We start from the raw sequence: 14,206 nt of genomic DNA, 5'->3' as shown, positions 1-14,206 counted from the left end.
GGAACTTTGCTGGCACCCACCAGCTGCCAACATGCTAACCCATGGTCCCTCAGTTCTTGCCTCCCGGCCAATCCGTCCTGGACTGTATCTGCTGGCCCCATGGGCCATGGTCCTCTGCCCCCAGCTAGGTGACTGGGGGATGTAGGGCACAATGCCTGTGGCTCATCACTCAGATGTCCTTCAGGGGCTGAGAAGCGTTAGGACCCATCTGCCTACTGTCAGGTGGCCCGGTCCTGCTGGGGAGGGGTCCCACACACACCACAGAGCCAGGCAAATGCCCAAGAAGGGGCCGCCCACCACCACCACCACCACCCCCTCCACACCATGGCTATCCCCACGGTTGGTTGTCCCCCAGGGATGTAAGGTCCTAAGCCTCAGGAAAAGGGGACCTGCTAGATCTCCTTTCCCTGTAGACTCAGTGCCCACAGCACAGGCCTTACAGAAGAGCCTGGAATTGGAGTCTCCTGAGCCCTAATTCCTTCATCTGGAAGACTGGGGGGCGAGGGGCTGGATCTAAGCCCCCACCCTCACCCCTCCCTTGCCCACGTCCACCCGCCCCACACCAGGCCAAGGGCTCACATGTAGTAAAAAGACTTTATTAAGAAGGCTTTTGAAGTCAAAAAATAAAACTCTCGATACAATTTTCTGAACTCAGGTCAGCTCAGCAAATATATAATCAGTAATTTAGCTGTGTAAGATTAAAGGTCCGTTACTTTATTTAAAATAAAATATATTTTAGTTCTTAAAATTTATTCCATAAAGTACATATTTCCCTATAAATTCCCTACATATTCACAAGAGGTAAAAAGTAAAAGTTTGAAAAAAAAAACCAATTAAAAAATTTAAAAACTGACAACAGAAAACACAGCAGAAGGGGATTAATAATTAAAAAAAAAAGTTAGAAAGTTCTGGACACCCCTCCCCCCTCCCCCCTTCGGCCTGCCTGGCTTACATACTAACAGGTAAGGGGTTGGCCCCAAAAAGGGAGCCCTCCTCCTCATGGAAGTTTCCGCAGAGGCTAAGACCGCGGGAAAACACTGTCAAATGGATATCTGCTACATACAAAAGAACAAAGGAGCGCTGTAAAAATCCTCTTTTTCTTTTTCTTAAAAAGATCACCCTAGCGTGGGGGGGGGGGTGTCTTAAATAAAAAGTGCAAGCAGGCAAGCAGGCCTTTTCTCTGATTTATTTTAACCTGTCGACTCAATATTGTCATTTGTTAAGAACTGAGGTGCCACTGGGCCGCCGGGTCGCCGTCTCCACGCCTGGGACCGGAGTTAAAGCTCGTCTGTAACACTGGCCACGCCGCCCGCCCCCCCCTCCCCACCGCCCGCCCCGAGATCCCCGCCCCGCGCCCGCGGATGGCCTGGGCCCGCGGGTGCGGCGAGGTGACTGGCTAGGAAAAGATATGAATGGCCTGGGTGGCGGGCGTGCGGCAGGCCGGGCACTCGGGCTCGCTCTTGCCGCAGATGCGGACGGCGCAGTCCATGCAGAAGAGGTTGTGACCGCAGGGCACCAGCGCAGCCATCACCTCGCCCTCCGCGCACACCACGCACTCCCGCGCCAGGGCAGCGGTGGGGGCGGGGGGCGGGGCGGCCAGGGGCTTGCGGCTGCTCTCGGTGGCGCCAGAGTCCAGCGAGGAGGCCGAGGAGCCACTGGGTAGTGAAGTGGCCGTGGAGAAGCTGGAGCCACTCGAGAAGGACGCTAGGGAACCTTGCGGGGGCCGCCAAGGCAGGGCACCCACCGGGTCGGGTGCGGGGCGGCGGGCCAGCGGGAGCTCCAGTCCCAGGCCGCCGGGCTCAGGCAGTGTGGGCGAGTGCCGGGGTGTCCCTGCCCCACTGCTGCGCCGGGCGCCGGGGCCGGGGGTCGCGGGGGCCCCGTTGACAGCCGAGCAGCCGCTGAAGGCCGGCAGGGGCGCAGCCCGATCAAAGGGGGCCCAGATGGTGGCCGCGGCAGGCACGGTCAGGTCCAGCGCCAGGAAGTCGAAGCCGAAGTCACAGTCCTCCGGGGCCGGTGGCCCCGCAGCAGCCCCGGTACCGTCCCCACCGAAGGTGAAGCCCCCGTTGCCTGAGGCGCCGTAGGGGCTGGCGGGGCCCGCGTCTGGGACCGGCACGGGCACAGGTGGCCCCCCGCGGCTGCCGGCATAGAAAGCCTCGGGGCCTCCTGGGGCACCCAGGGCAGCGTCCCCTCGGAGACTGGCCGTAGGCGCTGGGGGCCGTCGCCCCGGGTTGGGGGCCTTGGCCCAGAGGCCCGCGGCTGCCCCAAGCAGGTCCAGGCAGACGTCGGTGCCATTGGAGTGGAAGTCGCTGTCCGGGCCTGCGTCGGTGAAGGCACCCGTGCGCAGAGTGATGTGGGCCTCAATCTCCTCTCGGGCTCGGTCCACATTCTCTGGCATGCCGGTCACAGCGAACACCGGCTCCTTATCACGCCCGGGCGTTACGATGTACGTGTGCGTCCGCTGCTGGATACGCTTGATGGTGGCGCCCTTGGGCCCCACCACCAGCCCCACCACGCGGTAGGGCACGCGCACCTGTATGGTGGTCTGTCCTGGCAGGTTGGGCGGGCCTTGCGTCGCGCCAGGCAGCCCGCCAGCCTTGCTGCGCGTGGCACGGATCACAGAGAAGTGCTCGGCAGCCGACAGGATCTCGCGCTTGGCCATCTCCACGTCCTCCTTGCGGCCAGTCACAATGAAGACTGGCTCCTCCCCACGCACCGGCGTCTTGATGTACGTGTTCGTCTTAGCGCGCAGAGCCTTGATCTTGCACCCTGGAGGTGGTGGGGGGGAATGGGGTGGGTGGAGACACGGTAAGGGCAGGGACACCTCCCTGGGACAGCCCCTCCTGGCAGCAGCTGCAGGGGACAGCTAGTGCCCTGAGCTGAGAGCCCCCACCTTCCCACTGTAAGCTCAGACTCCCTCCTCCAACCCCGACCTCAGTCTCCCCTCTGGTCCTGCCTCCCCCTGCCCCATAACAGGAGGATTGGCAAAAAGGCAAGGTGGGACCCTGTTGTGGGTTGAAAGGTGTTCCCTCAAATTTATGTCCACCTGGAACATCAGAATGTGACCTTATTTGGAAATAGGGGCTTTGCAGATGTAATTCTCAGATGAGGTCATACTGGAGTAGGGTGGGCCCTGAATCCTTATAGGGGAGGAAAGACATACAGAGAAGACGGCCACAAGCCCAGGCACGCCAAGCCCTTTGGCACCAGCAGAAGATGGGAGAAAGGCCGGAACAGACTCTCCCCTAGTGCCTCTGCAGGGAACCTGGACGGTGGACACCTTGATTTCACATTCCCACCCTCAGGAAGGGTGTGAGGATTCTAGAGTTTCAAGCCACCGAGTTCATTCTGTCAGCCCTAGGACAGCAGTTGCCCACAGCCGGCTGTGTGCAGAAACCAGGCTGATTGTGGAAACAGCCTTGGATTTCCTTCTGACCAAGTGACCCGCCCCCAAAAGGCCTCAGTGGTGGCAGCCGCTGAAGGGAAGCTTGGGGATGCAGCCTGTGGCTTTATTGCTCCTGCCCAGGCTGGAGGCTGACCCTGCAGAAGGTGCTGGAGTGCCCCTGGGGGAAAGGCTCAGTCCTGTGCCGTCCTCGACCAGGTGTCTCACCCAGTGTCAAGGCAGCCCTGGTGGGGGTGGGGGTGGTGTGGGGGAAGCAGCCTCTGAGACCACCTGCCAGAGTCTCTGACACCCCCACCCCATAGCTAGGTTTTTTGTTTTTTTGTTTTTCTGGCCATGCTTTTGGTATGCAAAAACTTCCAAGCCAGGGATCAAACTTGCGTGCCACAGGTGCAACCTGAGCCACAGCAGTAATGCCAGATCCTTACTCCACTGAGCCACCAGGGAACTCCCACCCTGGGGGGGAATCTTTTAAGACTTCTTGAGTTTGGGTCTGGGAGTCTGGGAGAGTCCCCTCCAAGTTCTGGGGAGGCCAAAGGGACACAGATATTGTTTCTACATAAACAGAGGGTGGCATTGAGCAGAGTAACAGTGTGGCTAACTTCTCCAGCAAGGGAAGATACAAAGTTACCAGGACTGCTGTCTGCCAGGAAGAAGTCAGAGAAGGGGCAGCGGGGGCTACAGCCTTCTATCGAGGGGTTTAGGTAAAAGCTGCACAGGAGAGTGGGGGTCAGAGATCTCCCTGGGAAGGAGGGTTAGCAGACATTGCTTTCCTCCCAATCTCCTGGCCCCACTTCCTGGTCCCCAGCCATTCCCTCCCCACCCACCTGGTGTCCTCCCCCTGGTGGCTGTGGGGCCCACTGACAACCCCAAGGCACCTGACCTGTGGCTGCCCCCACTGGGCAGCTAGGAGGCCCCTCCTGACATTCCCCATCTGTAACGATGCACTAACTGCTGCACCCCCCCCACCCCATCCTCTCCTTTCTGCATCACTTTGCAGTCCTGCACGCCCTCCTTCAGGAAGCCCACCATGACTATGTGGGGCCAGCTCCCTGCCACTTCTCAGAGTTTATCCTCATACCCTATGTCTGACATTCTCAACTCTCAGGGGCTAGGGGACTATGCTCCAAGGGCCAGAGCACTGGGGGCTGCTCTGGGCACTTGAGGGACTGTCCCATGCCTCAGGCTTCTCACCTGCCAAAGAAGGGCAGCAACAGTCTCCCAGGTCTAGGGGCAGGACTGGACAGGCTGAGGACTGGAGAGCGGCCCAAGGCTAGCACCTGCCCTCATGGGTCTCAGGGGCAGGTGGAGAGGGAATTACAACCTTCCCCAAGTGTTTGCTTCCAACAACCTAAGTTAAGGGAAGGGAAGGGAGGCTGGAAGGGCCAAGGACTCACTGAAGATTGGGGACACCACGGACGGACACATACACACACACACACACCCAGATCTCTGCATGGCTGGAAGTGAGCCATGCTCCCAGTCTCAAGGAGGGCTGAGGCAGGAGGCCTGGACCAGAGTGTTGGGAGAGCCTAGAAAGCCACAGGCTGTGGGTCATGTCTCCACATGAGTGAGATGATAGGGGAGGGGGCTGGAAAGGGGCAGCAGAGAAGGGCGAGCCACGATGGGTCAGGGCCAGGGAGGAGCCCGGCAGCTGTCCACTCACCTCCCCCTATCCTGCCCTGGCCCAGAGGGTGGCCTTGGGTAGAGCCCTCAGTGGCCAAGCAGAGCCTAGTTCACAGTCCACGCTTCAGCTGAAACGCTCACTCCAAGCCCCACCCACACTAAGACTCCTCGAGGTGGCAGAGCTTAGGGGGTGGGGCTGCAGAAACCAGGACTTTGGGGCTCTAGGAGTAATCCTGGGGGGCACAGTGGAAATGCATTCTTGGGCCCTGCCCCAGCAACACCCACCCCATTGCAGCAGGGGTGGGGCAGGGCCATGGGTCCCTAATGCAGGCAGCCCTCCTGCCCTGCTGCTCATGTGACCCCATATTAGGGTTGAGGCTACCCATCCACTGGGCACTCAGGGAACCAGGCAACACGGGCTCTGCCCAAGGGAGCCCATGCGGGTGGTCATGGCCACACTTCTCAAGGAAACCTCAAGGAAGTGTGGCGGAGCTGAGGGGGCCACCCTGGAAAGGAGGCTGCCTGTGGGAGTGCGCTTCTGGCTAAGGGGACGGGGGACAGAGGTGCAGAAGTGGGCTGGGGCTGCGACAAGTCAGCCTGATACACTGCTAGCCCCAACATTGGGGGGTGCTGTCCCCAGAGCAGGACTGAATCAAGGACACAGAAACTCCCAGCAGATGGGGCAGGGTGTGTATACACTCACCAACACGGGGAACCCCCAAACTCAGCCCAGGAGTTGATTTTTTCCTATGCCTCACGGGGGAGAGGTAAGAACATCAGGGTAGGCCCCCACCACCCCTAGAGTGGCCCTGGGCCCACATGCCACACCCGCAGAGGGTGGGCCATGCACAAGGGAGAGAGAGGAGCAGCAAGCCAAGAGGCCCCCATCACCAAGGGACATGGAGAAGACCTTGGGGCAGGCAGGTCACTCATTCCTAACCATGATCCTGCTGTGCTTCAGGCCCTGGCCTGGCACTGAAGACCCAACCCCAACAAGCCTGGCCATGCCCCGAACTTGGGCAAGGGCACAGGGGAGAATCTCAGAGGAAACAGGTCCATGGTTATAGGGCAACCCCCAGACTTTTTCTGACCAGCTGGTGATGGAGACGCCTCCCCACCTGTCCTTCTGCATTCCCGCTTCTCCTGTTTGTAGAAGGGGGCCACCTCCCCGCGACCCCCAACCCTGGTGCTTTGGAAGGTGGGAAGTTCTTTCCAGGCTCAGCCCTGCTCCCTGCAGCACAGCCCAAGCTCGAGCAACCAGGGTTCCAGTCCCAGCCCTGCTGACAGTCTCTGGCAGCCTCTCCCTCCTGGGCTGTGACTGGCAGTGGCAGAGTCCTCTCTGGTGACGCCTTGGGACCTCCTCAGTGGGACCAGGGTACCTTCTGGGCCTCCCAGCCTCGGGGAGGAGAGTGCACTCCAGGGACCCCCCAGAGGGGGCATGGACCCCCATCTGGGGAGAAGACCGAGGCTCACAGGACAGGAGGGGGGTGTCTGGGAAAGGGCGACCTCAGGTGTGGGGCTCCGGTGGGCAGAGGCCACTGGGCAGGTGTGCCCCTCCCACCCTGCCCTAAGGATGAGCTCAGGGCAGGCCAGGCCCTGCACTAGGCCCAGTGGAGCAGTTAGCAGGGACAGGTTTCACGTCCAAGGACCCCGAGGGTGGACAGTGGAGTGGGTGACCAGGAGAAAGGCTGGGGCAGGAAGAATCTTCCAGGGTGGGAGAATATGGGAATCACAGATATTTCTAGAGCAAGGGTAGCTGTGATGCTGCCAACCTGTCCTGGCATTCGAGCTCCTCTCCCTGGTGCCCTGTGCCCCACGAATGGGGTGGCTACTGTGTGCTGGCCCGGGGCTGGGAGAAGCAGCAGCATTTTGCCCGAGAACCTCACAAAAACCCCAAGGGAGGTGCTCATGCTCAGAGCCACCCCAGTCTGGGGAGTGTGCTCAGGGCCCGTGTACCTCTGGAGTCTGCCACCAGTAAGAACCCAGGCTGGCACCCAATAACCAGGTGCCAAACACACATGAAGGAGGACAGGGCGGAGCCTGATGACCCAGCCACCAGACTCCTGGGCCCTCTGCCTGACCCCTGCCACCTGGGTGGCTGAGGCCACTCTGCCTGCTTGGGTGCCACAACACGTGCATTCTCACAGAACTCACCCTCAGGCTCCACCTCCCAGCAGATCAGCCTAGTGACCTTGGGCAGCAGCCCCCAGGCCTCGGCCTCCACATCTGCCCCAAAACAGGCTCTTGGACACTCAGCACAGGGCAGCAGTCTTGTCACATGTCCCAGTGCAGTTGCAGGGGACAGGGGCAGGGAGGGAGTGTCCTGAACAGGAAGGTGTTAAGAGGGTGGCAGAGGACCAGGCGTGGTCTTGCTCAGAGAACAGTTTACCTGTTCCTCTCACTCCTAAGAGCATATCCCTCGACCCAGCACCACGCCTGGCTCTCCTGTGTCCACATGTGGGGAGGACAAATGAATGACTGGATGTACCTGCCTCCAAAGCCAGAGTACTGGCCGACTCTACAGACCCACCCACCTGGAACTAGTAGAGGGCAGTGTCTGGGGCATCCCCCGGTCCCCTGCCTGTGGCCACTAGGGTGACAGGTCACCTTGCAATTCAAGCCCCCTGCACCGTTCTTTAGCTCCTATTACTCAGGGCCCAGAAGCCTGGACCCTTAGCCCTACCTTAAGCCCCGCCCAGGCCACACCCCATGTTCTAGAACCTGGCTGACCAGCAGAGAGCCACAAGGGGGGGGCAGGAAGGCAGGAGAAAGTTGAGGCTGGTGGGCAGGCAGCTAACAGGGTGGGTGGGTGTATGCTGGGCTGGGCACTGCCCACCACCCTCCGGCCCGCCCGCCCCACAGCTCCAGGGCCAATGAGCGGCCGCCGGCCTGATGTCACCCTGCAAATCTCAGCCTGGCTCTCTAACAAAGAGAACAATGGGGCGGCCACTGGGAGGCTCAACAGTGCTGCTCTGGGACCCCGAGACCCTGGCCCCGCTGCTGGCCACCTGGGCAGGGAGGGCTGTGGTCCTGGACCTCAAAAGAGACTTCCAGGGGGTCTTGTGCACCCCCCAAATCCCTGCTGGGGACGGAAAGCAGGGTAGAGATTCTCTCATCCAATCCTGCCCCTGCCCCCAGAAGGATGCCCAGACCGGCAAGTCCCCTTGTACACTCTTTGTGAGCCAAACTTCACTCCTGACCCTGCCTAAGCGCCCCTGCTCCAACCCCCCCCCCCCCACTAAACCCGAGTGAGCCCGCCCCGTGCCAGTTTTGGGTGTGGAGCTCCCAATGCCCAGCCCAGCCCCCTTATCCCTTGGATGCGACCGCCCGCGGCCCAGGGCCGTGCAGGGAGCTGCACGCTGGGGCCTTTCCAGGCTGGAGGCGCCCAGACAAAGGCGGTATCGGGGCTGGAGACTCGAGGGGGAGGAGCAGAGGCTGCGCCCAACTTTCTCCCTCGGCCAGCGGCAGGACAAAGGCGCATAAGCGGTCACTGAGGCCCGAGTCCACGCGGGGCGTGGCTGGGATCTGGCGTCCAGCCGCGGGCTGGACTGGGCGGCCCCTCCTGGGGTGAGCCGCGCAGGGACCCCCGGGGGCGGCGCCCCCGACGGCGGCCACTCACCCTGGCGACCCACGATCTCGGCGACGTGCTCGGAGCTCGGCACGGGCACACACTCGGTCATATTCACGCTCTTCTTGCGGCTGCCGATCACGCTCATCTGCTCGGCCAGCAGCGTCGGGGGGCCCAGGGCCGCGGGGTGGGGAGCGAAGCCCGCGAACACGTCGGGCGGCGACGGCCGAGGGCTCACGTCGGGCTCCAGCAGCGGCAGCGGGCCGGGGGCCACGGCCACTCCGGGAGCGCCCGTCTCGGGCCCGTCGGGGGGCGCGGGTTCCGCCTCGGTCCCGCCGTCTGTGCCCCCGCCCGCAGCCGCCGCACCGTCCCCGCCGCCCGCGGCCGCCCCCTCCTCGTCCTGGTCACCCGCGCCCCCCAGCCCCAGCTCCGAGAGCTGGTCCAGGGCCAGGCGCAGCGCTGCAGCCGCGTCGTCGGGCTCGGGCGGCGGCCGGGGCGCGGCCTCCTCAGCACCCTCGGGTGGGGGCGGCGGGGGGGCCGGGCTGGGGTCCGCGCCGACCGCCGCCCCGGGCCCGCCACCGCGCGCGCCCCCGCCGCCGTCGGGCTGGCCGGTGGAGCTGGGCATGGCGGCGCTAGCGCTCGGGCCCGCGCTCCCGCCTCTCGGCCGCCGGCCGCCCCCGCCGCCGCCGCCGCCGCCCGCGCCGCCGCCCTCCGCCTCTGGGAGCTCGGCCGCCGGCCGCCGGCATCCAGCGGCGGGGCGGGGCGGCGGCGGGGCTGCTCGGGCGCGGGCGGCGGCGGCGCGGCGCGGCTCTGCTTGCTCCTCGGCGGCGGCGGCTCGTCGGCGGCGGCGGCGGCGCGGACGCTGCTTTCCTCCGCCCTCCCGCCGCCTCCCTCCGGCCGCCGGCCGCCCCGCCCCGGCCCCGCCCCCGTGACGCGGCTGCCGCCAACAATGGGGCGCCGGGCAGGGCGCACGCGCGGGGCGGGAGGGGCGGTCACGTGGCCTGGCCACCCCTGCCGTGGGCGCTCAGACAGCCCGGGCGCGCTGGCACGTGCGCCCGCGGCCGCAGGTAAGTGCCCGCGGCTGCCTGGGCCCTCCGGGCGCGAAGGCGCCCCGCCTCAGTCCCCGCCCCGTGGCCGAGGTCCATCACCCGAGGCCCCTCGCGCCCGGGCTGTGCTTCGGACTCTGGCCCCTTTCCCCAGCGCGGTCTCCGTAGGCATCTAGCCTCAGGGGCCTCCCAGAGAGGTCACAGGCACCTAAATCCCCCAGTCCGGGAGTGTGCCCCGAGCCTAGACTGCAGCACGAGCTGGTGCTTCCTGTCTTGGGCTGCTTTCGACTGGCCAGAGCCCTCGGACTTGAGCACCTCCCTCTGATGAGCAGCCCAGTGTGCCCACCTCTAAATGCAGCCTGTCCCAGCAGCCCTTCAGCCAGCGGCCCTTCAGTCTCTTCTTTCCTTTGGGGCAAAGGAATGGTAGTCTGGTTCCCCTTATGGGATTTCTTTTGGTAAACGGATGGTCTGGGAGTAGGATGGACCCTGCCTCCTCCCAGTCTCCCAGGGAACCCTTGCCCCAATCCCAGCTTGTCTGCAGAACCTCAGGCCAATTGCATGGGCTCTCTGGGTGGAAAAGGGGACGTCCTGCCCCTTTTTTCCAGCACTGGCCTCTCCTCTGGGTCCACTGACATCCTTACCCAACCTGGGTACCCCTCTCGATCCCATGTAGTCTTTTGGCCACAGCTGTCAACTGATGGTCCTTCACGTCATCCACCACTTCTCTTCTGGCACTGTCTTCCCTGGCAGGTGCCCCTCCTTCCATGGAAGCTTTCAGTCCTCTGCCTTGGTCCCTGTTCCTGGAACCCTCCCTCCCCCTAATGTCTTTCCTGACTTTCAGGCCACATTTAGCCCAGTTCCTGTGACAGGCCTGAAGTCCTCAAATTAGCTTTGCATACTGCAGAATGCACTCCAGCAAAACGAGGGGAAAAGTAAATGAAGAAACCTTCCTGCTACCACAGGAAGGTGAGGAAGGTGGGGCTGGGGGATCACTCAGGGGGGCTGACTGTAGCTACCGGGGTGTGGGGGGAGCCGGCCATCAGGAGCAAAGACAACTTTTTTTTTTTTTTTAGTTACCTGCGGCATATGGAGGTTCCCAGGCTAGGGGGTGAATCGGAGCTACAGCTGCCGGCCTACACCACAGGTCACAGCAATGCCCAATCCTTACACCACTGAGCCAGGCCAGGGATCGAACCCAAAACCTCATGGTTCCTAGTCAGATTTGTTTTTGCTGCACCATGACAGGAACTCCCAAGACAATGATTTTAAAAGGAGGCTGTCAGGCAACAAATGGACAGGAGTGAAGACAGAAAGGGGAGAACTGGGGCTCCAGAGTTTTGTTTCAACGTGCAGTTGGGGATATGTGGACACTGACCTGTTGGATGTTTGTATGTATTTGTTCATGATGACCCTATGGTGATGCTCTTTGAAAGTCTTTTTGCACTGACCTCTATAAGTGATTTGTACACTGAAGAATATTTCAGAGGGGCAGAAGATGATGCCTGAGTGGGCACTAAAATGCACCAGAAATAAGATGGAGGGAAGGATGAACAGACCAGGGTGAACTACAAATGAAGTGGCAGTGCTAGACCCCAAGGCACAGCTCCGCCCTGGGCCCTTGGACATTCGGGGCCAAGTCATTCTCTGGGGGCTTTCCAGGCACTGTGGGGTGTGGAGCAGCCTCCCTGACTCCCACCTCCTCAATGCCAGGAGTCCCTTCTCCCCCAGACTCTGTCTTAGTTTTCTGTGGTCTTAACAAGTTAGCACACATGGGGGTACTTAAAACACCAATTCACTTTCCCCATTTGGGAACCTTGAAGTCCAAAATCATGGTGTTGCCTAGTCAGGGCTGTTCTCTATTTTTTTGGCTGTGCCTGTGGCATGCAGAAGTTTCCCAGGTCAGGGATTGAACTGGCACCACAGCAGCAACCAGAGCCACAGCAGTGACAACGCTGGAACTTTAACCACCAGGCCACCAGGGAACTCCAGGGCTGTTCTCTCTGAGGGTTCCAGTGGGGGGGATCCTTCCTGCCTCTTCCACCTTTTGTGAGCTGCCTGCAACCCTTGGTGTCCCTTGGTCTGTGGCCACATCATGCCAGTCTTGGCCTCTGTGCCATATGGCTTTCATCTCCCTGTGTGTGTGTCCTTTCCTCTTATAAGGGCACCAGCTATTGCATTCAGGGCCACTTTATTCCAGTGTGACCTCATCTTAACCAGTGACATCTGCAAAGGCCCTATTTTTACACAAGGTCACATCACATCCTCAGGTTTAGGGATGGGTACATGAACATATCTGGGGGGGTATGCAACACACCACAGCTCCTCAGATGTGACAGCCCCAAATGTCCTCAGACATGTCCCCCGGGTGCAGAACCACCCAGCTGAGATCCACCTCCCCCATGCCATGTTTCCCTAGTGAGTGTAGGCGGTGGGCAGAGACGGTCACTTAACAATCAACCCTGCTCTGGGTGTGCTTATTCTAAGACAGTGTTGGAATGAAACACCAAGGGAGGTGGGATCTGGAGCGGTGTGGTTGGGAGGTAACCAGGACCCTGGCACCATGCTGAGGCCAGGTATTGGCACCTGTGGACTTCATGAGTCTATTTGGTGTATCTCAAAACCTTCCACAATAAAAATATTTAACTTAAAAAAATTCCTATGAGAGATTCATTTGGAAATTTCTGTCGATGAAAACAGCATCAAAATCCCCCTGGGTGGGGAGTAGGTGGACAGGGAGAGGAGCAAGATGGCAGGGCTTGTGAGCAGTCTGCTGGGGGCACCTGGGATTCTGCTTTACCTTCTCTTTACTTCTGCATAGATTTAAAGTCTAAAGGAGGCAACCATCAATGTCAGGAAAGATGTGTCCTCAAGGAAGATGAATAAACAAATGTGGTCTCTCCACACATGGGAGCATCACTCAGCCTGAAAAGGAGAAGCCCCAACACTCGCTACCGTGTGGACGAACCTGGAGACCATGATGCTCAGTGAGAGAAGCAGACAAAGAAGGACACACAGTGTGTGACTCCATGGGAAATGTCTAGAACAGGCACATCCACAGACACAGAGGACGGGTTCCTGGTTGTCAGGGGCTGGGGAGGAGAATGAAAAGCAAGCAGAAGAAGCAGAGGGACTGGGGGAAAGCTGCACAAATCCATTTAGAGGCATAGAGGAAAATGCCAGGAGCAGCCACCAAAACCATTGAAATCCTGGGTTTGGGGAGCATAGGGCTGGGCCTGGCTCTCTTCCACCATGGGGACTTTAGTGGTACTTGACCTTTTTTGAGTTTTAGCTATACCCAAAAAGCACAACACTGTGATGAAGATGGCTACGGCCAGCAAGGCCTGGCAGGAGCCTGGCTCTGAGCTTAGCTGCCCTGTGCCCTTCCAGTGGTGCCCAACGTGGAGTGGCAGTGGTGCCTCCTTCGAGGTCACATTTTGAGAGAGTAAGAAATAGTCAAGGGGGAGCTCCCTGATGGCGCAGTGTTAAGGACCTGGCGTTGTCACTGCAGTGACTCGGGTGGCCACTAGGATGCGGGCTCAGTGCTTTTTAGAGTTGTGCAACCATCATCACTATCAAGTCTAGAACATTTTCATCAGCCAAAAAAAGAAACCCAGTACACTTGAGCCATTACCCCCAAACCTCTTACCGCTCCAGCCCCTGGCAACCACTGACCCATGGATTTACCTGTTCCTGACATCTCCCAAGCATGGACTCACATGCTCTGCGGCCATATCCGTCAGACCTCTCCAGAGAAACAGAGATAACAGGTTATATGTAGACATTTATGAGAGACATATCAGGAATGGGCCAAGCAGTTATGGAAGCTGTGTGATTAGTCCCTGGCCAAGGGCCTGAGAGCCAGGAAGCTCCAGCACATGAGGCCGGAAAGGAGGGACAGCCCGGCTCAAAAAAAGAGAGAACTTGCCCTTCTGCTGCCTTTTTGCTCCATCTGGGCCCCTGAAGGGTCAGATGATGCCCAAGTTAGTGAGGATGGATCTCTACTCGGTCTACGGAATCAAATGCTCATTTTTTCTAGAAATGTTTTACCAGTTATCTGGACATCTCTTAACCCAGTCAGGCTGACACCTAATTACCACGGCAGCATGTTTCTGTCTGCTTCTTGCACTGTGTTCTCAGGGTCCATCCATGGGGTAGCGAGGTCAGTGCTTCTCTCCTCTTCGAGGCTGATGCTCCATGTATCGAAGGGTTGAATTTTCTGTATGGATTCATCTGTTGATAGACACTTCGGTAATCACTTTTTGAGCCCCTTAAGCCTTTCCTCTTTTGGTTTTTTTTTTTTTTATCTGTGGCACACGGAAGTTCCCAGGCTAGGGGTCGAATCAGAGCTGGAGCTGCCAGTCTACACCACAGCCACATCAGATCGGAGCATCTGTGACCTACACTACAGCTCACAGCAATGCCGGACCCTTAACCCACTGAGTGAGGTCAGGGGTCAAACCCACATCCTCATGGATACTAGTAAGGTTCATTACCGCTAAGTCACAGTGGGAACTCCCAAGCCCCTTAGGTCTTGACAAAACTTACCTGAACTTACGGGTGTTGCCCCTG

General features: G+C 59.8%; 1 protein-coding gene across 1 annotated transcript; it reads right to left on the bottom strand.

Annotated features, from left to right (window-relative positions):
- Window positions 1–575: 575 nt before the first annotated feature.
- On the bottom strand, window positions 576–9,231 carry MEX3D (mex-3 RNA binding family member D). Its single transcript, XM_047777694.1, has 2 exons — window positions 8,643–9,231; window positions 576–2,766 (listed from the first exon to the last, which is right to left on the bottom strand). Exons 1-2 carry the CDS (start codon window positions 9,214–9,216, stop codon window positions 1,397–1,399), a joined length of 1,944 nt encoding a protein of 647 aa, XP_047633650.1. The 5' UTR covers window positions 9,217–9,231; the 3' UTR covers window positions 576–1,396.
- Between the last annotated feature and the right edge of the window lie 4,975 nt (window positions 9,232–14,206).

Source organism: Phacochoerus africanus, chromosome 4 (assembly GCF_016906955.1).
Source record: "Phacochoerus africanus isolate WHEZ1 chromosome 4, ROS_Pafr_v1, whole genome shotgun sequence".
Classification (NCBI taxonomy): domain Eukaryota; kingdom Metazoa; phylum Chordata; class Mammalia; order Artiodactyla; family Suidae; genus Phacochoerus; species Phacochoerus africanus.
This window is presented reverse-complemented; position numbering and strand designations above follow the sequence as displayed.

Coding starts and splice junctions, on each gene's coding strand:
- MEX3D (XM_047777694.1), bottom strand. CDS start 9,216: ATGCCCAGCTCCACCGGCCAGCCCGACGGCGGCGGGGGCGCGCGCGGT. Junction 2,767..8,642: donor CGAGATCGTGGGTCGCCAGG/GTGAGTGGCCGC, acceptor CACCACCTCCAG/GGTGCAAGATCAAGGCTCTG.